Source organism: Sesamum indicum, linkage group LG2 (assembly GCF_026168435.1).
Source record: "Sesamum indicum cultivar Baizhima isolate 11 linkage group LG2, ASM2616843v1, whole genome shotgun sequence".
In the NCBI taxonomy this organism is placed as follows: Eukaryota; Viridiplantae; Streptophyta; class Magnoliopsida; order Lamiales; family Pedaliaceae; genus Sesamum; species Sesamum indicum.
Genome location: NC_142658.1, coordinates 2,917,046 through 2,939,059, shown reverse-complemented (window position 1 = coordinate 2,939,059; position 22,014 = coordinate 2,917,046). Strand labels below are relative to the sequence as shown.

Here is a 22,014-nt window from a genome sequence, read left to right as displayed (position 1 = left end):
AATTGAGGTAGTAGTTGGACAATTTTCAAGAATATTTGTAATGATGACGAAGGAATTAAAAAAATTAGCCAAACATCAAACCTCACAAAAAATAGCTATAATTTACTCATACAAAACTATCCTAATAAGAAACCAACCTTGAAAAAACTATAAAGGAGGAGACTTTTTCCAACCACATAAATTTAAGTGTAAATTATAACTACTTTTCATAAATTTTGAAATATAAATATATATACATACTTTTTATTATTTAAAAAATTATAAATATCTCATAATTCTAATGTCTATCTAACAATGAGCTCATTCTATTAAGTTTTCATCCAATTTTTATGGTGAACTAATCAAAATGCCCTTTTAATTTATAAATTATACTTTTCTAAAATATTTTTTTGTGAATTAATATTTCATCTAGATTAATTTTACCCACCCTCAAATTTTGTTACATTTTTTCAAATACTTTTTTTAATTTTTTTTAAAAAATTCAACAAGGAGAAAATAATAATATCTATTTCACGTCTAGAGATTACATAATTATTTTTCATTTGAGTAAAATATTTATAATTTTTCAAAAAAATAAATAAAAATTCATCGTAATATTAAATTTCAGGATAGGTAGTTATAATTTGCCCTAAATTTAATGAGTAATTGCAATTACTCTCTCATCATATTTTTTGGACAAGTTGATAAAATTAGGGGATAAAACGCTTCCAAGAAAGGAACAGAAACAATTCTAGCAATGAAAATGGAAATCATGGAATTTTGAGTAAGCATCACACAAATCTCTTCATGAAACGACATTAGAATCCTCTACCATTTCTGAATCCAAGCATATACCAGCATTTACATACAAAGAAAGTTTCGGAGCCTATTTCTGCTACAAGTGATCAATCCATATTCAAGCTCTCAGGAGATACATACGCAGAATTCCTCCAAGTATATAACCTTATATAACAGACAATCTTCAGAGAATATATTATACTACTGACGCACGAAAGGAAGACGACAAGTCGGATATAAAGTTAGATCATTCGTCGAGACAACCCCCCAAAAGATCGAAAACACAACAGCTGCAATACATACAAGCAACAGTTTTTTGTGTCTTTATAAATATTCATTTCAGGCCTAGAGTAGCCTTTAGCTTTCCCTCCTGCTGCGTTCTTCTCTCAGGCTTCGCCCTCTCCTGTACTCGATTTCTGCATCAGAATTTGATGAGCCAAAATGATATTTACGGCCAATTCTGTGGGTCCCCATCTTAGTGAATATGTCATCATCATCACTCAGTATGTCATTACTTGGAACGCTTCGTCCGGGAACATTCTCAAATTGCTTCTGCGTGACTTGTTCTGTGACGTCATTAAAGATAAAAATGTTATCACCTTGAGCAGGCAGGAGAATCCAAAGTAATACTAATAAATTTGACAGGAGAATATAGAACTCATACGACCAAGTTTTGTCTAAGTGCACCTTCTCAGCTTTCAATTAGTCAAAACCATACATAATGTGTGCAACATTTCAAAAAAGATCACAAATTGTATCCAATTGATGGGCGAACATTATGCAGAGATTTTTAACAATGCATTTGGACCTTGATTTTTTATCGAGGAAAACACTAAAGAAATATTTTCCTTACTTCAAATGATATAACTTTGTACTTTATGTTTTCAGACCTTTTCCTTCTCCTCATCAAATACCATGATCCAAACATAGCACAAACATTCTTATAAGAGTAGAGATTATTAACTAGGATAGTGATAGTTCACCTTCAAGACTGTTGTATGAACCAGGCTTTCCAGGAAGCGTCCCCTCAGCACGCGTTAGCTGTGCTTTACCAAGCTGTGGAGTAGGAAAATCCTCGTGCCTTGCTCCTGCTCCAACTCCCTCTTTTGTTGGTGCAGTTAAAATATGTTCCTCTCCAGCAGATTTATTGGAAGTAAGTGGTGTCATGCTAAAAGAGTCCTCTAACACATCCGATATCTCCACATAATGAGTTGTAGTTATGATTTCATCAGCACTGAACCCGAATGATGCCCTGTAAGCTTCTAGTTCCTCAGCATCGGGTTTACAAATTTTGCTCTGCCTATTCTGATGCACATTTCCACCATTTGAGTAAGCATCTGATTCTTTGGAAATACTTAATCTACCACCGGAATGAGAAAACGATGACTGGTCCAGGTAGAACTGGGCAAATGTTTCGGGGCAGAAGAAATTGGAATCTTGGCGTGACTTTGAGGTACCTGTCTCCTGAAGCCCAAGAAACCTGCCCGACTCAGATTTCGAGGTTGCAGGTTCTTGTGAAGGAATTGAAGGATTCCATTGAGGAGGGAAGTCCCTTTCAGTAAAGGATGATGATAAACAGTCACCAGACGTTCTTGAAACAGGTGATCTGAGAGTACTTGCGGGGCTTCCAGGATAGAGTGAATATGTTGCTTGAAGATCATTTCCAGCAATATAACTGGTCTTATCAGTTGTTTTGATATTGGCAGAAGACAAAAGGAAATGAGCATAAGGCACATCAGGGGAAGATGGAGTGGTTAAATGTGCTAATTCTGGTGGAGGCGTTAAAGGAGCTGTAGATGGCTCAGTTGTGAAAGTCGAAAATACGGGAGGAGATACAAGTTGCGTCTCATGGGCATATGGACCTGTGACGAACATATTAGATGACGGGCCTCCAGGAGAATTGGCAGACAAGAAACAGCTTGGTGACTGAGCTGTGGATGGGAGGGCGGAATGCGAAAATGAAGCAGGTGAAGATGGTGGAGCAAAAAGAGATGGAGCGATTCCAGTAGTCAGGTTAGGCAATCCACCAGCTTGCGGCCCATTTGGTTGATCTGACACAGCATTGCCATCAGGAATTCGGGATGCAGGTACAATACGTTTTCCACCTTTTTGTTTACGGAAGCATGACAGTCCACCCAAACAACCTCCCCACCTCTTGTGCTGCAAATAAGGTAAACCATTAGCCCCGGTTTCCACAGAGAGAAAGAATCTCAAAATCAAGAATTTATTGATCTATAATTGCAGTGAAAATCAAAGCAAACAGTCAAAGAGGAAGCCACGAAAATAGGCGTGTCTGGAAGTACAGTCATTGCTAGTATATGAGGAATAAGCTTATTTTAACCCCGTCTTTTATTATTTTCCATTGATTACAGTTTCTAATTTGAAATGATATCTTACATTTCAAGTATAGCAACTGAGGCCATAACAAAATTCCGCTTCTTAAATGGTTTGCGCCAAGGGTGATTTGTGTCAACACCATCCTAGGGTATTAAATTAATGAATTTATTGCATTATATAGTCTATTAGCCATGTCGCTCCTTTCCACTTCAAATTCTATTTGTCTTCTCCCACTACACTCCTAATTGAGCTGTGCACCTAATCACCATGTCTCAAGAACATAGCTCTAATGGCATGGAAGATCCCAATGTAAGAGAAAGGTAATTCACAGGGGACAGGCGTAAAAAACACTCCAAACATCTACCAATTTACTGCAAAGCGGTTGCCCTAACCCCACATCCTGTAAGCAAAACTTAGAGAGTCAAAATTACGTGGCAAGACATCCTGCATTTGTCCATCCAATTAGGTAGGACTTGTTTTCTCGCTTCAAGAAATAAGTGGCTAGAGTGGGAGTGACTGAGTGGGTTTCTCATCTGCAAGCGTACCATTTTTATCCACAACCAAGAGTTCCACTTCTTTAATTTATTTTAAGCTCTCTCATATGGCATACAAAAGAGTGAAGACATTAAAGAAGACTATACACCTACTTCAGCATCTAAAAGGACAAAAAAGCTAAATAAGGGGAAACCAGTATTCTGTGGGGTAGCTAACTTGCTGTCACTCCGGCGCCTGCTTGATTATCATCATACTTTCATCAGCAGCCAACAAGGCCTCAAGAAAACAAGGGTACTTACTTACGAGTGGCCACTATTTTACTACCAGAGTTGGCACTTTCCAATGAACTGGAAGGCACTCTGTTTCATAAGATGTGGTTCAATCCCAAACATGATCAGGTCTTCAAACATTTAAATACAATTTCTAATTCAATTATTCCAATTAATTTCCCCTATATGCAAGCTTCATTAATATACTGGGATTAACACCTCATATTGAGAAGGATTTGAAGCCAAAGAAATACTTAGTTAGATTGCGAAGGTTGAGATTCAATTAATTAAATATGACCTAACTGTTACAAACTTTTATATTTATGTCATGTTGAAGCCTAAATAAATTTAGAATTTTCAAAGTACTGTTAATGTGGCATTATACTTAAGGTGATATTCCGCTAGAACAACAGCAGTTTGGATAAAAAAACAAATAAATTTTAGGGACAGTCAAGAATATTAGTTGACTATTTCTCATGGCACAAAAAACATATGAATTATGAATATTCAAGATCATAGAAATCTCTATGTCCATTGTAAAACTTAAAATGACAATTGATGATATATACTATTAAAGCAGCCTTATCAGTAATAACCAGATCTACACTTCCCCGTGGGTGAAACCAGCTATTTCTAAAGTTTTGCATGTGATTAATATCCCTTAATATGCCATAAAACCAAATAAACATACTAAATCCATTAACGGGAGGAACAATTTCATTTTTACATTTTCTCATTAAATAAAAACCTTTCACAATCCAAAACTGCACCTTCTGCTCAATTTACATAAATCCTGTCAAACTTGTTTTGCCATTTAGGTCTGACTTTGAAAGATCCCATCTTCTGGAGGCCTTTCCTGCTCATTCTTCATTAGCTTGGAAACCTTACAGAGCAGTAAACCTGTATTCTTTTGCCCCACTTTAAATAATTCCTACAAAACCGTGCTTCCAGTGCTATTAAGATGTCACCAAGTAAGATCATGCATTTTCCAACCTCATTCTTCACTATCAGGGTATATAATCGATGGATGAATTTCTCAAAAGTACAACACCAGCTCTGTGTTTGTTTATGCTCTATGCATGTAAAAGTTACGAATATGACTTTGATAACATATTTCAATTTTCTAATTTGCAGTTAGTAACACTATTTCTAGCTTAACAACTTTAAAACACATCAAGCTGTAGATCTTGCAGATTCTTAAGATTTTGTCTCATATATTACTGATAGGAGATATCGAACCAAAATTCAGATTAAAGCAAAAAGTTCTATTACGGATGAATCCTAATTGACACACAATTTAGCTGTTGATGTTTGAGCACAGAAAAGAAATCCGTATTCTAAGGGTAGCCTCTTTCCCTTTCAAGCTTAGGCAGCCAGTTAGAAAGATGCACTACTCACCCATAAAGTCAATGGACCTTTAGCACTGGAATTTTAGAACTGGGGCCCACTTATGTGATGACCTCATGTTGTATGTGGATTAAAGGATTTAAGAGTTAAGGGTTTCATTGGGTTTATCTCATAATTTTTAGTTAAAATAAATTTCAAATCTTTTATCACACACTTTGAGCTATTTCCCCTATCATTATGGTATCTCTCAAATCCACCTAGTATAGGAGTCACTCAACACCCTTAGCTCGAACCCCCTTCCATAAATCCAAATCCCCCACATCACATGACCTTAGGGAAACTTTGTCCTTATATGCATGTACTTGATTACGAACATAAAATTAACGAACTTCCTACAAGAATCAAATCGTCTTACATTACTTCTAATGACTCTACTTGACTAAGAAACAACTCTCTCTCTCTCTCTCTCTCTCTCTCTCTCTCTCTCTCTCTCTCTCTTTAAGTACCAAGAATGTCATTAAGTCGGAATAAAGAAGGTAAATAAAGAAGTCATGTACAATTCTGGAGTATATCGAATAACAAAAGGCCATACCAGGAATGAACTCAGCCAATTACATCAAGAAAGACAAAAGGAATACATGATTCCAGGTAAAACCAATCATCTGACCACCTATTCTGATGAGCATATGTCTATTAAACCGAAATGGGACCATAGGAATAAACTTTTCTGCCCAAGCATGCAATTGATTACATGGAAAATGAAAAAATGCTTAATCATAAAGTAATATACCCGAGGTGCTGGTGCTTGCTGTGGCTGCAGAAATCTATTCTGCTCTGACCCCATAGTCAAGTTGGCACTGGACCACGCACTAGCTATGCCGTCCTTTTATAAGATATAAGTATCGACCCCCTTACAGTTAAAACAACGACACTATGCAGATCTTCTCTCCTGTCTGTCCATTCGAATCTTTCAAGTATAAGTAAAACTTCAAGCAACCAAAACAAAGTATTCATCATTCAACAAGAACAAAAACTAACAAATATATACATTCTGCATAGCCATTGGTAGAATGATAAGCAGTCTATTTAATGGAAAAGGATCTTCAACTTTCTACAGTATCCAGAAGGGCTATAATGTTATCCATGTAAATCAGATATCGGATCTCGTCGAAATTATAAAGAAAGAAGAGAAAATCAGAAAGCAATAGAATTTCCTTTCAATTCTCTTGGCATCACTGGCATGATTTTTACAAAATAACAAAAAAGAAATACTACTCTTTTATTTTACAATAGATAATCCCCATTCCTGAAATTCAGATACTTCCAATTCTAGCCCATCAAGATATTGGAATTTTATCATGTTCTTTTTGTCATTTCTAAGAAGAAAATAATTATATTCCATTTTTGGACCAAATACAAGCATATTTTGTGAACAAATACGCATGAAAGCGACCCCACTGAGAAAAAAAAATAAAAAATCCTGCTGCTACCACTATACCCAAGTAGCCTAATTTTCAAGCTCACCAACCTCCAACAAATTCTTTCCCACATCACATCATTATCAAAGACATGGAAGAAAATACACACACATAAACACACAGTCAATGGTGTTTCCCACTCACACTTGATGCTTTCAACCGAAACTTAGAAAATTAAAAACCCATCAAAGAAAACAAGAAACTAACTAGGCCCATCAAAAAGAGAAAAAACAAAAAGAACCCACAAAGAGAAGGAGAACATAAATCCCAGCAAGAAAAATGCTATACCTGAACTAAGAATCACCTACATTTCCATGAATCCTGCTGCTGGGCAACACAAAAGAGCAAATGGGCTAAGAGAAACTAGAAGAGATCTGGAGAAGCTAAGTGATAATCAACTCGTAAAAAGAAGAAGACTGAGTGTGCGTGCGTATAGTGTGTGTGTGTGTGTGTTTTTATGCGTATGAAAGGGAGAGAAAAAGCAAACGCCAGATCTAATCTGTAATCTGGTCTTTTCTTGATTGATTGTAGCGATTGCTAAAATTGCTTTTTCTTTTTATAAAAAATAAAGTAAAGTAAAAGGAAAGGAATGGGGAAACATAACGGCGTTACTGTGTGTACTTTCTTACTTTAATCAGCTACTGCTGGATGAGAGGCCTTATGCCCATTGCCCACTTCTTCTCCATCACACTATCAATTCTTGTTTATATATGTCGTGCAAGATTGAACTCTTGTAAATAACATGGATTATCTAGTTATAATCTTTCCATATTTAAATTTTTAATGATGTTTAGACATTAAATTCTAAAAATTATATCTGCAAGTATACGTTTATCAGTATGATCAAATTTTACAATTTTCACGTGACTCATTGATGCAATTTGAGTTAAAACGACTTCAACGGGTTTGTATTTACGATTTTCACGTGATTTATTGATGCAATCTGGATTAAAACTACTTTAGTGGGTCTGTACAACTTGATTCAGACTGGGTCGAATTTAACTCTATCATATGTGGATGTCGGGTATGTAAAGGTATAAACTTAATTAGGTAGGGGCATTCTGGTCATTTTGAACAATCCAAGCATCAAGCATGCTGATATGCATGGCAAATAATTGTGGCTTTTTTATGGTGAAATACATTCGGCCATTATGTTGACTTGTTGGACTGTTTAAAGAGTGATATTGCGAACTAATAATTTCTGGTGCAATATTAATCAGCTGCGTGTCATGTTTTTTCGATAAAAAATTTTATTGAAAAATAGTTATAAATGATAAAGTGCAAAATTTCATAAAGTTGAGATGATAAATTGACACATAAAAAAAGAAATAGATGCTGAAATGTAAAAATGACCCTAGTTTAAAAGGCTATATATAATTAACCGGGAAAAGTATTATTTTAGTCCGGTAAGCATGCCTAATTTTAATTTTAGTCCGATAACTATGTCCATTTTTGTTTAGGTCTAGTAACTTAAGAAATTGCTTATTTTTAGTCCTCTGGCAAATTTTTGGACAATTTCCCCTATGCAATTTTTGAAAGGCAGTTTAGTCCATATGCACTCATAGGGGTAAAATTGTCCGAAAATCTGTCAGAGGACTAAAAGTAAGTAATTTCGTAAGTTACTAGACCTAAACAAAAGTGAACATAGTTATCGGACTAAAATTAAAATTAAGCATGCTTATCGGACTAAAATAATACTTTTTCCTAATTAACCCAATTATTTAACTAAATATTATACACGTACACTACATATATAAAGTGGTATAAAAAAAATTAAATTAAAAAATAAAACTGATTTTAGTCTAAAAAGTAAAAAGAAGATAAATTTATGGAGAAAAGACAAAGTTAGGGTTTTAAAGAGGTAAAGAGCATAGAGGGAGCAAAGAAAAAGTGGTGGGCATATGGAAGCAGAGACATAATACACATGATGATTAATGTTTGCTGGAGAATATATTATATATATTTTAATTAAATATATTTTGCATCCATAAATTATATACGAATTGCATTTACTTACTATGAATTATTAAATATAATAAAATGTCTCTTCAGGATATAAATTAAATTTTTACGATGAAAAAATCTTTATTATTTACATTTCCTAATTAAAATATATATATTATACCCTAAAGTATAATTTGAATTGTTTAAAAATATTATTTAAAATGAAATACTATCCAGAATTTATAATTTTTATAATTAGTATAAAATCTGTATAAACTCTACAAAATTTATGATTTTTATATTTTTTACGTAACTGTTAAAAAATTTTAATATAATTTTTACTTGTGTTGTTATATATATTGAATTTTTTAAAAATAAATTATCAATACAATTTTAAAATATTACCTCAAACAGATATATATATACACTGTAGAATACATAAGTTTATAATATAATTAATCCATACAAAAGTTTTTGAGTAATGATATAATATATTTAATTGTGCATACATATAATTGAATAAAAAATTATAATTTATTTTACACAAAATTACAAACATATTTGCATATATTTAGCAGGTATATATTTTTTGTATTATATAATTTATAAAAGCCTATAAGTTTTAAATATTATTTTTTATATTGAATAATATTTTAAATTACTAAAAGTAATTTTGGAAGAGATTTTTCAATAATACATGTTTTAGGGAGTAAATGAAAAGTATAGGGGCAAGTAAGAAGGGTATTTTTGTTCTGTCAATGCTAAATTATTTTATTGGGGGAATTTTTATTACTTTTTGTACTTTAAGGAGATAAATGCGATTATATATATAGTTTTAGGGTGAAAAATATATTTAATTCTATATATTTTGGATAAGTATATCAACTTTTTCCCAGCCTTAATTTAGGACATGAAGTTGAGTGTCGGTTCCCATCCTTGACTAGACAATGATGCTTAATACTCGAGATTCGTTAACTCTACTGATCTGATCTAAAAAACCTAACCTCGATCGATCAATCGTTTTGGCCAAAGACTTTTAGAGTCTAAACTATCTCAGGGTACATAGGAAAACTCTCTGTCATATATAGACAGGGAACAGATCCTCTTTTGGAATCCACAGTCCTTGCTACATACTACGACTGCACTAGATAAGGTTTATGATGATCTTGTCTCACGACACAGTCACCGCTCGTCATATCCAAGATACAGTCTTCATATGCACGTGATTGCCATGATTCCTCAAGTTTGAGGACTAATCTTGTACTATCAGAATCGAGATTCCCAATCATACCGACCAACCTTTAAGTGGCTTTCGTATGATGATTCTAAAGAGTTAGTTCAGTCAGTCGACTACCTTGCTAATTAACCCACTAAAACTGCACAGACGACCTATATCTTCTGCCTACAAAAACACAGTTGCAGTGCTTAGTGCAAGTCTCTATAGGACCCTCGATGCCCTGTCTCGAGGTCCTCGACTTGGAACATTTTATACCGACCCTCAGCAGTTGGTTTCATGGCTGTCAAACCTATGCGCATCCCAAATCCACGGGTTTAATTTTTCAGTCTGTGTACATTTCATTAACATTGAAACCCCATTTAATACTAGTTGTAAGCACAACGAAATATAGTGCCAACTTGATGAATTCTTATCATATTAATCAATTTTATATAATGCTATAAGATTGGTGAATGGCAAAGAACCAATCTAATGGGCTTTTGTCCACCCATTCCAATAGATCTGCTATCCTTAATTGTTTTGAACTGAGCCCTGAAGAGGTGAATATGGATCCATCTGCTGGTATACTTCCTTGCAGCTTTCTTTTCATGTAGTTGTTCAAATAATTTAATGTTATTTTAACAATTTCTTTGTATCCATTTTTTGGTAGTAAAAATATTTCAGAAGCTATTGTAAGAACCAACTCGTCTGCTAAGAGAACCATGCTGAAGAGTCCTCTTGCTATCACAGCCAATTCTGCTTCTATAGGGGATTCCAAAGGCAAGTATCCTACTGATCCGCTGCCAACACCCCCCAAAAGGGTTAAAAGCTCTTTTGGTTTAGCTGTGTCAATTTCTCCTCACCCTACTACATGAGTTGGGACCCCTCGCCCTACTAAGGATAAGTCCTCGAAAAAGAGAATTCTCCCAGATTGAAAACCTATTGCTTGAGACATGAAAATAGAGCATGAGATAAATCAATTTTGAGAAGTTTGGATTCTTACATCTATCACTTGGTGCTCTAATTTAGTTTTTTGAATTTTCACCTCATTTTTCCTTATTCTTCCTACCCCTAAACCAAAGCCCCATTACAACCAAAATATAAGACCTCTTGATTCAAGTATGTGTATATTTATAAGTGGTGAAGATTTTGGTGCATAATCAAGCCTAAGATGAAGCATTTTCATAAGCATTTGAGTGAAACACTCAACAACCAAAAACACTTGAGAGATTGGGAGATATGAGAGCATAGTCTACTTGTTCTCCATGCTTAGTTTTTTTATGAAAATCATCTTGTGAAAACTTGTTTGAAGCTTGTTGAGTTGTCTTTTATCATATGGTGTCCCATTCTTTGAACATTGAACTAGTTTTCGCTTGGGTACTTTCTTCTGCGATCCATAAAGTTTGGAATGAAATTCTTGAACCTATTTTATCTTTATTTCTTTGCATCAAGGATGAGCAAAGGGTTCAGTGGAGGGATATTTGATAGGATCGCATTTTTGCTTATTTCATGTGATATTTTGACCTATTTTATGACCAAAATGCTCCTAATTAATATTATTTTGCAGCATTAGGATAAAATGGAAAATGAAGAAAAGCACCAAAATGAAAATTCGGACAAGACTCAAACTCAATTTTTGGCAAGAATTTGGAGCTGTTTGGACTACCTTTTTCATGAATGAGGAGTTTAACTAGGATTATAATTTTATTTCCATAAGTCTTTTTAGTTCAATTAGGAATCTACTTTTAATCCTAATAGAATTAGGTATCTAGTTATTATATATATGTGATGTAATTCACTTTAAGAGTCAACTTTTGAACTCTTGAGATCTCTACGTTTTTATGATATTTTCTTACTTTGCTTTTCATGCGTTCTTCCATGAGCATGTCTAGCTAGTTCTCTCATTCCCATTGAAGACTTGGTGAATGCTTAAATTAATGAATTGTGAGATCTAATTTATGCTTTCTACTTTTAGTCATATTGATATTTGTGTTGTTCTTTGTGCTTTTATTACAAATAATCTGATTTATGAATGATAGGTATCGTTGTTCATTATCAAGAATATTTCCTGGCCAATTGAATTTACAAATCCGTAATTGTTTGTTTAGTTCAATAACTAGTGGTAACATAGCATAATTGATTATGTAGAAGTTTTCGATTATGTTGTAGGGAATGCACAATCTAACTTAAATAAATTCTCGTAGGAATTTATTGGTTAGAATTGGGCCTTTCTAGTTCTTAATGCTGTCAGTAAATTAAATCTTGAGAACATTCCCAAGGTTGTTTACTGATTAGGGATTTAGTCAACGGACGTTCCTTGACTATCCACAAGGTAAGGAAAGGTGAGGTCGTTAGGTCGTACCAATGGCCATAACCAATTTCTCTTTCATGAATGATTGTTATCTTTGCATCTATGATCGACCGTGGAATTAAGCATGATCCTATCTTTAACTGGAATACTTTTATCTTATATTTACCTCTTCTAATTTTATTAGCTTTTTAGTTAAATTTAGTTTTTATTTTTATTCTTCTTCACAATCATAACCCCCCTAATTACTCTTATTTTGAGGGAACTAATTTAAAACCAATCCCTGTGGATTCCATCCTACTCACACTTCTACAAAAGTATTCGTAGGAATTATTTTTGGTGGATTTGATACCCATCAAATAACAAGAATATCATTGTGTGGTAAGTGAACTCCTTGTGTGTCAGCAGGTCTAAAGTGGATCATAGAATCCCTTTCTGCTACTTGCAATCAATTTCCATAACTGTTTTGGCATAACGCGAGCATGCGTACGTTTGGCCTTCCTGGAGTCCCCCATCAGTAGGTTTTCCTACTATTATGTGGATCACGCCTTTAGCTAGGGTGTTTTTCGGGCTCTGCTTTTCGACAAGAGCCTTATCCCTTTTTGTGCCTCCTTTTGTGGGGATCTGCAATCATCTCCTTGCTTCTACGCCAGTTGGGGGGAGTGCTCCTGCTTTGCTCTCATCTTCAATCTGTATTAATGCAATCTGTAAGGTACCCAACTTGGATTAGCTGCTCTATCTCCTGCCTTAGCTGGCCCACTTGTTGGTATTGCGCCTATACTCCCTGTGGTAATTGCAAAAATATTTAGATTTAGGATGTTGGATTCTTCCTTGGAACCCTTGGGCCACTGCAGGGCAGAGAATCGATCTATGCCATGAGCATCCGTGCTGGAATGGTTATGATGGGTTGAAATGCTTATTCTTGGAACCAAGGGGATCAAATAGTCCTCTAGGTTGCCCTGCTCCTACGGGAGGAGGGTCCTTCATTATCCCTCCTTTGTTGTGCTGATTATCCTTCTTCTTCAACTCGGAATCTTCTAAATTTATGTACCTGTCTACCTGAGCTAGTAGGTTGTAGAAGTCGGGAGTAGGCTTCTTGGACAGGGATTTGAAGAGAGGTCCCCCGTGAAGCCCTTGTGTGACGGCACTAATTAGTACTTACGGGTGCGTGGCGAAACCTCTAGGATGCCTTGGTGAAGCACTCAACATAAGCCTTCAATATATCATTTTCCTCCTGCTTCACTCCAAAGAGGTTGATGGCCCAATTTTCGGCACTTCCTACTGCTAGCAAACTGGAATAGAAAAAGGGCACTAAATTTTGCAAAAGATCTAATTAATTCAACTTTGAACCATTATTAAGCAAGATTGGTTAGTGTAGTAAGAAATAAACAACATTTAATACAATTAGTATATATGTACAGTAGTGCTGGATTTTCAAACTTATGGGTATGCTTAATAGTGTTGGTATTGCCATTGTAGGCTGCGAGGGCGCCCTAAAATGAGTAGGGAGCTCCTCTGTCATGATATCAGCGTTGATGGAAATACCACGCTCCAGGAGTGGGACTTCCTTCTTTATCCCTTGGCAAAGTTCCATTATCCTCTTTATGAGAGAGTGCCAGCTCTTGGGGGATCCATAAAGAACCCATCTCTTTGTTGGTATGCTCGATAGGTAGCGATTCGTCCTTTTAGAGACCAGTAGGGCCCTGCTTTTTTATTCTTTGCTCACTAGGTGCTCTGCTCTTGTTTTTTTTTTTTGTTGGGAAGATTGTCTTGCTCTGCTAGCCTGTGAGCCTGAGAGAGTTGCATTGATTGTCTCCACGATAAACTGTTAAGTTGCTCAATGAGAAGTGGATTGACGATAGCATGTAGGGTTGTGGATCGAAAGCTGGATGGAGCCAGGTAGTTCCCCTACTGCTTGTCTTGGAGGTGGAACAACGAAGTCTACAATAGAAAGAAGAGATGTGTTTCTTGGGTCTGCCAAGTTAGAAAAAGAAAATAGTTTATGGGTTTTACACCTTGCTCTCGCCCCAATAGGGTTTGGCCTACTGGAATCCCGTAGTGGGGACCACTACCTTGCTCCTGGACTTTGAGAAAAGTTATTTGAGGGAGGCATCTAGTATGATTTTTTCTAAAAAAAAAAACTTAGTATTAGGTTTGGTTACGATTTTGAGTACTGATTAACTATATCGAACTTAATACCTATTTATTTATACATAAATATAGGTATATTCTTTTAAATAACAAGCTAAAAGTGTTAGACATGTTTGACACTTTCAAACATGTCTTATACTTTTACTTTTATCACCAAAATTGAGTAGGGTTATCACCGAACGAACACCTATAATAACAGAGCTCAAAATAGGTAATATTCCAAACCCAAAACTGAAAGGCTGAGTAGTTAAAAGCTTCAGTGCGAGCCCAGCCCATTTGAGTTGGGCCAAAGCTCAATATGGCCCAACTGAAACTGGACCCGTGATAAAAAACTATAACTGTAAACCCGTAACCCGGATTTCGAGAATTAAAGAGAAGAGCGCGCTCCGGAAATTCATTTCGGGAAAGCAAAACCCTTTTTTCCGCCGAATTGGGGGAGTTCGTGGCCGAATCTTTCTCTCGCGAACGAGCACGGAGAGAAGACCAGTGAAAGCAGAAATGCCTGCGACCTTCATAGCCGTTCAGTGTTTCCAATGCTCTACCATGCAGGCAATAATCTCTGTGTTTGTGTATGTTTCTGAAAATTAATGAGTTTTTGTATGTGTTGAAATGCAATTATTGGAATGAGAGTGCAGGTGAAGCAGGAGAAAAAGAGCAGCAAAAGGTGGAGCTGCGTGGTGTGCGATGAGAAGCAATCTGTGCGGAAGGTGTTTGCTCAGGGTTCCATGGCCAAGGACGTGCGCCACTTCGTCCAGAATTTCAACATGTCTCGAGAATTATCCGACCAGAAACAGTTTCTCTTGGAAGAAACGGAAACTATCAATTCTCCCATCGATGATCAGAAGAGGACGAAGAAAAGGAACGATTGGACAGAGTACGTTGATGATCAGGAGGAACATTGCACAAAATACGATGAAGATAGAACGCTGTCGGAAGGTGTTTGATAAAATTGCTAAAGATTCTGAATTCTTTTAGAAATGTTTTGTGGATTCTGATGTTGGATTTGGGGTGAGCAGTGGAGGAGATTGTCGTGACAGAGATGCCCAAGGCCCTGTTCAAGAAACCGAAATTGAAGGGCTATTCTTCCAGTGGAGATGGGGCAGAAAAGCGTTTCAAGCCACTGTTTCTGAACAGAAACAATGCCAAAAGGCATCAAAATGATCATTCTCAAGGTAAATTCACTTCCAGTCGAAATTGGATGCTTATTGGTAACACTGAAATATACTAAGAACCGAGAATTTCTTTTTAAGGAATGGATGATTGAGATTTGGTTAAGTGCAGGTATACAGTACACTGAAATTCAACAAACATCTTGTGGAAGAACTTCCAAGAAGAGACATCAAGACATTTTTCCTGATGACCAAGCTATCACGTTACATACATCAGAGAAAGCTTTGAAATGGAACCAATTGAGAGCACAAATTCAAGAAAACAACAGCAATGCAGCTAACATGGATATGGAGGAGCCATGTTTACAACAACCAGTAAAAGGGGCAAAGAGATCAATTTCAAAGTGGAACGGTTACATTGCACAAGATGACAACAATTATGCAAATGGGACACCAACAGCAGAAAAGGGACCAGTTTCTAAGTGGAGCAGCTTCATAACTGAGGAAGACGACTACCTCTTGGAGACAAGAGGGAGAGGAGACTCATGGGATGGTGTTAGCGAACAGAACAACGACTTGTTCGAGTCAATCCTGAACGATGAAAGAGTAGAAGATGATATCCACCCTGATTTCCTCTGAGCTTCTTGTTTTCCCTTCTCCATTAGATCAGACTGTGAGTGGTTGAATTACATATATGATGCTTCATCAGTTCACTCTGCAATCTCATTATACATTATTTATTTGAAAATTACATGTGTAAACATTATTGTTATTTTTGAATTTATATTTTGACAAGATCTTAAGTTAAGTGTATTAATTTAAAACCTTAAAACTTAGACTTTTTATTGAAACAAAATTTTATGCAAAACAGATGAATGGTTTAAATTCATTTATAGAATTTTAAATTTTTTTGAGTTTATTTTGAAATATGTAATTTTTGTAAATAGGTAGCTATATAGTTCACTATGCACTTGAGACTATAATATAAGAAATTCCTTTGTTTTGACATTATGAAGCAAACTTTAATGTCAGCATATATACAAAAACAAAGTTGAATAGAAAATTATAAAAGCTAACTAAATAGTTGTGTCATCTATTTCTATCTAATATATATAAAAAAATCATTCCTCATTCTGCATCGTCAAGTTTTAAAATACCAATTATACTCTTAAATATTCGTACCAATATAATTACTTATTAATTTTAAATGATCCATGCTAATTTTTAACTACCAATTATTCTATTATATTATCCTCGATTTTCACTTTTACTATATTGATTTTCATTTTTAAAGTTATATCCATTTGATTATATGTCCGCAAGTAATACTCAAGTGTATGATGTTATAAATGTGGTGGAAAAAAAAAACTATATAATTGTTAGTGAAAATGAAAATAAATCCTTTTGGAAGAAATGCTTGAAATGGGAAGTCAAAATCCAATGATAACGAGTTGAAGTATCACCAAACAAATCCATTGTATATTCTTATAATTTAGTAGTTTGAATACATTTCACCGTCTTTCTGTTGCTCTTTGACTGCTCAAGGTTTCGACCATTTGATTCCCAAGCTATAATTGTCCTGGTCTTTGGGATCACAAACCTTCTTCGGATCACATTCATTGACAACTATACTACAGGCATATAATTTGTAGTATTTCAGTCCTATTCAACTCTTCCTAGAGACCAAGTATACTCGGTGATTCGTTATATGAAAAATACATTCCTGAAGTTTTTTGATACATCTGGTTCTTTTTCTCAAATTTTACTCTTATCAACAAGAAGCAAGATGTTGTTCGATGAGACCACGAATTACACATGGGGAGAAGTTGTATTGCTATTTGGGGTGGCAATTCAACCAATTTGAGCTAATTTTTTCACCGTTTAAAAGATGATTGACAAACAGCATCACGAAACGAGACAAATAAGCCATTAATTCTTCATTTATTTTCTAAATAACTTTTGAGTCCAAAAGAATTGAAAAGAACATAAATACAACGTCTAGTCACTGAACACAACTGAAAAGGGACCCAAATTTTCGAAGAATAACTCTAACATTAGCTCAAAGCCTACAAAATAAATTCATTCTCGGACATAAATCCGAGCAAATAGAATAAAAAGCACCCTTAGAAGCTTAAGAGGAGGTGAGTTGATCACCAATGGCGGAGCCCGACGCTGCTAGACGAAGCACATCCATAGCCTCTACGACTTTCTTCTTTAGTGCATCGGGAGACTCGATGAGGTGAAGCACCTCTGTTTGGTCCATCTCTAGCAGCATCCCGGTTACCTTTCCTGTATGATTGGGCTCGAGTCGTTCCACAAGTGGATAAAGCTGTTCGCCTAGCATCTGCACAATTTAAGCATAGCTCGTCAAGTTTAAGAATGGATAACCACAGTGTAATATATTCATGGTTGCAAAGAACAGACGAAAATTGGACTAACCATGCGCTGATTCTCTGGAGTAGCAGAAGCCAAAGCTGAAGCGAGTGTTGATCTGGATAACGGAACTGAGAGCGGCATCTCCAAGGCAGTAGTTCCTGGAACTGCAGATGAGTCGAGAGGCAGTGGCACCATTGGCCCCATTAGACCTTGAGGAACCACTGATGGATTGGCACCGTTTCGTGGATTTGCCATGTATCTATTCAGGCCTTGATTTGAGTTGCGCTGCATCAGACCATTAATGCTTCGTCATTAGAGATACGGCCATATAGTCCATAAGAAATGATAAACATCGAATGGATATACATTTCCCAAGTGCGAAGTTAGCAAACATGACGAACCTGTTGTTGCTGCTGTTGAGGATTTCCACCTCTTCTTGAACCCATTCGCTGTCCAGACTGACCTTGTCGCTGAAGTTGGTATGGCATGACAAAATTGGACGGAACACCTGACTGTAGTCCAGGCAACTGCTGCTGAAATCCATATGCAGGAGCTTGAGGGATAAGTCCAGGACCAACCTGGCCGAAATAAAGCTGCTGATGAGCAAGTCTTGGTGCGCTGGTGTGAAATCCCGGAATTCCTGGCAAAGGTGACACTGTACCAGGTGTTCGCATCTGAGCGAAATGTGCCTGGACAGAAAAAAAAATGTTATTATGAAGCTACAAACAAATGTCATGCAGCCTCACAAACTCAAGCTCATATGCTACCATGGAAAAGCTAAGAGGGTTCTTTTGAAATTTTATAGGCCAAACACTCAAAGAAGTGGAGGATTTCAATGCTCAAGAAGCACAAAACAACAGAGTAGAAGATTTCGATGCTCTAGAAGCACAAAAAATAAGCCCATCATCTAAACACCATCCTTAAGAAACTTTAATCGTAAAGAAGTCATGATGTATAACCATGAATACAAGCGTAGACACATACATGTCTATGCAAATTTATAATTACAAGTCTATGCAAATTTATAATTACAATAAGTAACAGAAGATGCAATTGGAAACAAAAGGTGAACACATATTATTTTTACCACAGATGGTATAATATAGAAATGATTAGAACAAAACTTTCCTTATTGTATTGATTTTACGTACGTAGTGTTCTTAATACAAATGAATGACATCAAGGAAAAGCCAAGGCATCACCTGCAGCCAAGCCTTCCTTTCTTCTTTGCGTTGAGCTACTGCAACATATAACGGTTTTCTTCCTATCATCTTCCCATTCATTTCATTCAACTGTAAGTATTAAAACATAACATAAATGGCTTTCAACATATAAAATAGGAAGAACTCATGAAAACAAACCTCACCAGAAAAAGCAAGGACGCGGAGACTTAGAAATTGAAAATCCAAAAGCAGAAATGTATCTTACAGCTTTTGTAGCTTCTTCAGGGGTGGAAAAGGCCACGAAACCTGCGCCCTTGCTCACTCCATTTGGATCACGCATGAGCTAAAGAACATAACAACAAGAAGTAAAAAAAGGTGATAATAGAGTAAAAACGAAAAAGTTGTTAATATTAGATATCATTCGTAAATAGAAACTACTCTCAGCAAAAATACAATGTCCGATACCTTGCATGACGTAATGGTTCCAAACTCTGAGAATAACTCTTTCAGCTTTTCATCACTTATGCTATCTTCAAGGTTTTTCAAGTACAAGTTAGCGCCTTTTAATTTCTCAAATCTACTGCTTCTCTCCCGTTCAAATTTGGCTTTCAACTCTGCCTCCCTTTCAGCTTTCTTTTCAGCTTTTCCAACATACAGTACCTTGTCGTCTAATGAGGATCCATTCAAATTCTCAACTGCAGCAGCTGCAGCATCAAAAGTTTCGAAATTAATGAAGCCAAAGCATCTGGATCTGCCATTTGGATCTTTCATAATTACTGCACTAGTGATAGGACCAAACTTTTCAAACATTTTCTTAAGGTTCTCCTCAGTAGTACTTTCAGAAAGGTTTTTCACATAAACATTCGTAAATCTTGGAGATCCTTTTGCTTGATTCCTTTCTTGTCGACGAACAAAAGTACCAACATAGACCTGCTTATCATTTATCAGCATGCCGTTTAATCGCTTGATTGCAGTTTGTGCAGCTTCCTCCTTATCAAACTGCACGAACCCGTAGCCCTTTGAATTTTCATTAGTGTCCACAGCAACCTTGCAAGAAAGCACATTTCCAAAGGCAGAAAAAGTTTCATAAAGTGCCTTATGGTCTATTGAAGGATCCAAGTTCTTAATGAACAGATTAGCATATCCACTTTTCCTGAGGCTAGGATCTCTATGAGAAAACATAATCCTTATAGGCTTTCCATTGACAGGGGTAAAGTTCAAAACATCCCTCGCATTAGAAGCTGCATAATGTCAACATGAAATAATTAAGAAACAGATTCATAATGAAAATCTGCAAAAAAGTATCAATAGATTGTCATTGTTGCCACAATGTTAGTATATTCAGGGACACAACACACGGACATAAAAAAATTGAAATTCAGAATAGAGAAAAAAAAAATTGAAGTAAAGAGATTATCGTATCAAAATAATTACTTCAACAACTCACTCAAATTGTAATTACTCTAAAAACACAAAATTCCAACATAAAGTACAATTTCACATGCATGCAACCACGTTTTAACACAAAACGAAATAAACAACAATAATCAGAAAAGAAAAACAAATAGAACATAGATTTGATCAATGATGATCACCTTCCATAGGAGTGTTAAAATTGACATAGCCGTATCCGAGCGAGGAACGACGAGTCTGATCCCTGCAAACCCTAACGGAAACCACCGGCGCCACCTGACTAAACAGATCATACAGTTTGTTCTCATCCACCGTCGCCTCCAGATCACCTACATACAGCGCCGAGTTCGGGAACATTACCCCCGCCGCTCCTCCTCCAACCACTGCACCCTGATTCAGAGGCGGAACGGCTGCCACCAAACTCCCAACCGACTGCGCCTGCATCGCCACTGGGGGAACCGCCATCGCCGCCATGTGAATCCGAAAAATAACTCAATCAAACAATCAAGATCAATAATTGGAAGTAGTAATGTAGAAAAATACGTATAGTTATATACGTATATAATCCTTATATCTATCGCTATATACGCACACAATGTGTATCTCTATCCCTCTCTGAGAATCTGAGTGATGAGAGGAGAGAAAGGTAAGAGAAGAAAGTGATTGCCTGTCGCCGCTTTATATATAGATGGCAAGAGTTGAGAAGGAAAACCCGTCTGTTCTCAGTTAGGATTTAAACGAGTTGTACTTCGGGTTTGACCGTTGAGTATTTTATAGATAGTAGTTCAGAGTTCGGAAGGTACCACCCTTGTGTTGGGTGTAGAGGGGGTTGAGATTCTAGACGATTACAGTTGCTTGGGTGGGGATATCGTTGTGAACCGGTTCAAAGTAAAGAACTGCGACGTTTGTGATGCGGCACGTGTGACGTGGCATTCGGGTTTTGTTTTCTTGCATTCCGCACGTGCGCTTTCCTTTGGTTTTCATCAATTAATTAAGAAATATATAGTACACAAAATATTGTCTTTTTACTCTCAATATCATTTATAGTAAACTACAACGACTTTTTTTTTTTCTGAAATTTAATATAATTTTGAATATTTTTTTATTATTTAAAAAATTATCAATATTACTGATATTTTATAAAATTATGTAATTTTTAAATAAATGTCTGAAATATTAGAATAAATGACTAGAAAATCGATTGAATTAACTACTATTCGTCAATCTTTATTAAAATAATATTATTATGATGAATAAAATAAATATTCGTGAATGACTTAAGTGTTTGTTGTGCTTACTACTAACGTTGGACGAACATCAAAACAAAGATTGAGCCAAATACCTGGCCCAGTCCAGAGAAGTAAATGAGGCCTTAGTGGTTTGGATTCATTAATTAGATTTGTGTTAGAAATAATTGGTTAGACTAATTATTTATTTCGGGCTTAATTAATTAAACTGGTTTGATTAGATTAAATATTCACTTAAGTTTTTCTTGTTGGGTATTTTATTTAATTAAATTAAATAATAAATCCAACAAGAAATAATATATGGATTCAATTATTGGACAAATTAATCGAGCCCGATCAAAGTGCAAGGAAACCTCAACCCACGTTGACATCGTTTAGGTCAAT

The 22,014-nt window shown here is 35.8% G+C and overlaps 3 protein-coding genes across 6 annotated transcripts; 1 reads left to right on the top strand and 2 right to left on the bottom strand.

Annotated features, from left to right (window-relative positions):
• Nucleotides 1-783: 783 nt before the first annotated feature.
• LOC105178834 (uncharacterized protein At1g76660) lies at nucleotides 784-7,399 on the bottom strand. 4 transcript variants are annotated; one of them, XM_011102384.3, is made up of 5 exons: nucleotides 7,333-7,399; nucleotides 6,992-7,030; nucleotides 6,016-6,178; nucleotides 1,761-2,937; nucleotides 784-1,343 (listed from the first exon to the last, which is right to left on the bottom strand). In XM_011102384.3, the coding sequence occupies exons 3-5, from the start codon at nucleotides 6,067-6,069 to the stop codon at nucleotides 1,135-1,137; spliced, it is 1,440 nt and encodes a 479-aa protein (XP_011100686.1). In that variant the 5' UTR covers nucleotides 6,070-6,178; nucleotides 6,992-7,030; nucleotides 7,333-7,399; the 3' UTR covers nucleotides 784-1,134. The 4 variants fall into 4 exon arrangements, with proteins under 4 accessions (XP_011100686.1, XP_088734084.1, XP_011100695.1 ...); XM_088877958.1 differs by lacking the exon at nucleotides 7,333-7,399 and having other exon boundaries at nucleotides 6,016-6,211; nucleotides 6,992-7,275; XM_011102393.3 differs by lacking the exon at nucleotides 7,333-7,399 and having other exon boundaries at nucleotides 7,012-7,275.
• Nucleotides 7,400-14,700: 7,301 nt separating this feature from the next.
• On the top strand, nucleotides 14,701-16,234 carry LOC105178849 (uncharacterized). The gene is made up of 4 exons (XM_011102406.3): nucleotides 14,701-14,871; nucleotides 14,958-15,258; nucleotides 15,339-15,494; nucleotides 15,604-16,234. Exons 1-4 carry the CDS (start codon nucleotides 14,821-14,823, stop codon nucleotides 16,068-16,070), a joined length of 975 nt encoding a protein of 324 aa, XP_011100708.1. The 5' UTR covers nucleotides 14,701-14,820; the 3' UTR covers nucleotides 16,071-16,234.
• Nucleotides 16,235-17,365: 1,131 nt separating this feature from the next.
• On the bottom strand, nucleotides 17,366-21,017 carry LOC105178857 (polyadenylate-binding protein 3). Its single transcript, XM_011102418.3, has 7 exons — nucleotides 20,566-21,017; nucleotides 19,436-20,211; nucleotides 19,236-19,313; nucleotides 19,010-19,099; nucleotides 18,209-18,496; nucleotides 17,871-18,092; nucleotides 17,366-17,775 (listed from the first exon to the last, which is right to left on the bottom strand). The coding sequence occupies exons 1-7, from the start codon at nucleotides 20,855-20,857 to the stop codon at nucleotides 17,563-17,565; spliced, it is 1,959 nt and encodes a 652-aa protein (XP_011100720.1). The 5' UTR covers nucleotides 20,858-21,017; the 3' UTR covers nucleotides 17,366-17,562.
• Nucleotides 21,018-22,014: the final 997 nt, after the last annotated feature.

Excerpts from the sequence above, each read along its gene's own strand:
- LOC105178834 (XM_011102384.3), bottom strand. The coding sequence starts at position 6,069 with ATGGGGTCAGAGCAGAATAGATTTCTGCAGCCACAGCAAGCACCAGCA. Across the intron at positions 2,938-6,015 it reads AGCAAGCACCAGCACCTCGG|CACAAGAGGTGGGGAGGTTG; the intron begins GTATATTACTTT and ends CCTTATTTGCAG. Across the intron at positions 1,344-1,760 it reads TTCATACAACAGTCTTGAAG|AACAAGTCACGCAGAAGCAA; the intron begins GTGAACTATCAC and ends ATGACGTCACAG.
- LOC105178849 (XM_011102406.3), top strand. The coding sequence starts at position 14,821 with ATGCCTGCGACCTTCATAGCCGTTCAGTGTTTCCAATGCTCTACCATG. Across the intron at positions 14,872-14,957 it reads TCCAATGCTCTACCATGCAG|GTGAAGCAGGAGAAAAAGAG; the intron begins GCAATAATCTCT and ends ATGAGAGTGCAG. Across the intron at positions 15,259-15,338 it reads AGATAGAACGCTGTCGGAAG|TGGAGGAGATTGTCGTGACA; the intron begins GTGTTTGATAAA and ends TGGGGTGAGCAG.
- LOC105178857 (XM_011102418.3), bottom strand. The coding sequence starts at position 20,857 with ATGGCGGCGATGGCGGTTCCCCCAGTGGCGATGCAGGCGCAGTCGGTT. Across the intron at positions 20,212-20,565 it reads TTTTAACACTCCTATGGAAG|CTTCTAATGCGAGGGATGTT; the intron begins GTGATCATCATT and ends GACATTATGCAG. Across the intron at positions 19,314-19,435 it reads GAACCATTACGTCATGCAAG|CTCATGCGTGATCCAAATGG; the intron begins GTATCGGACATT and ends TATGTTCTTTAG.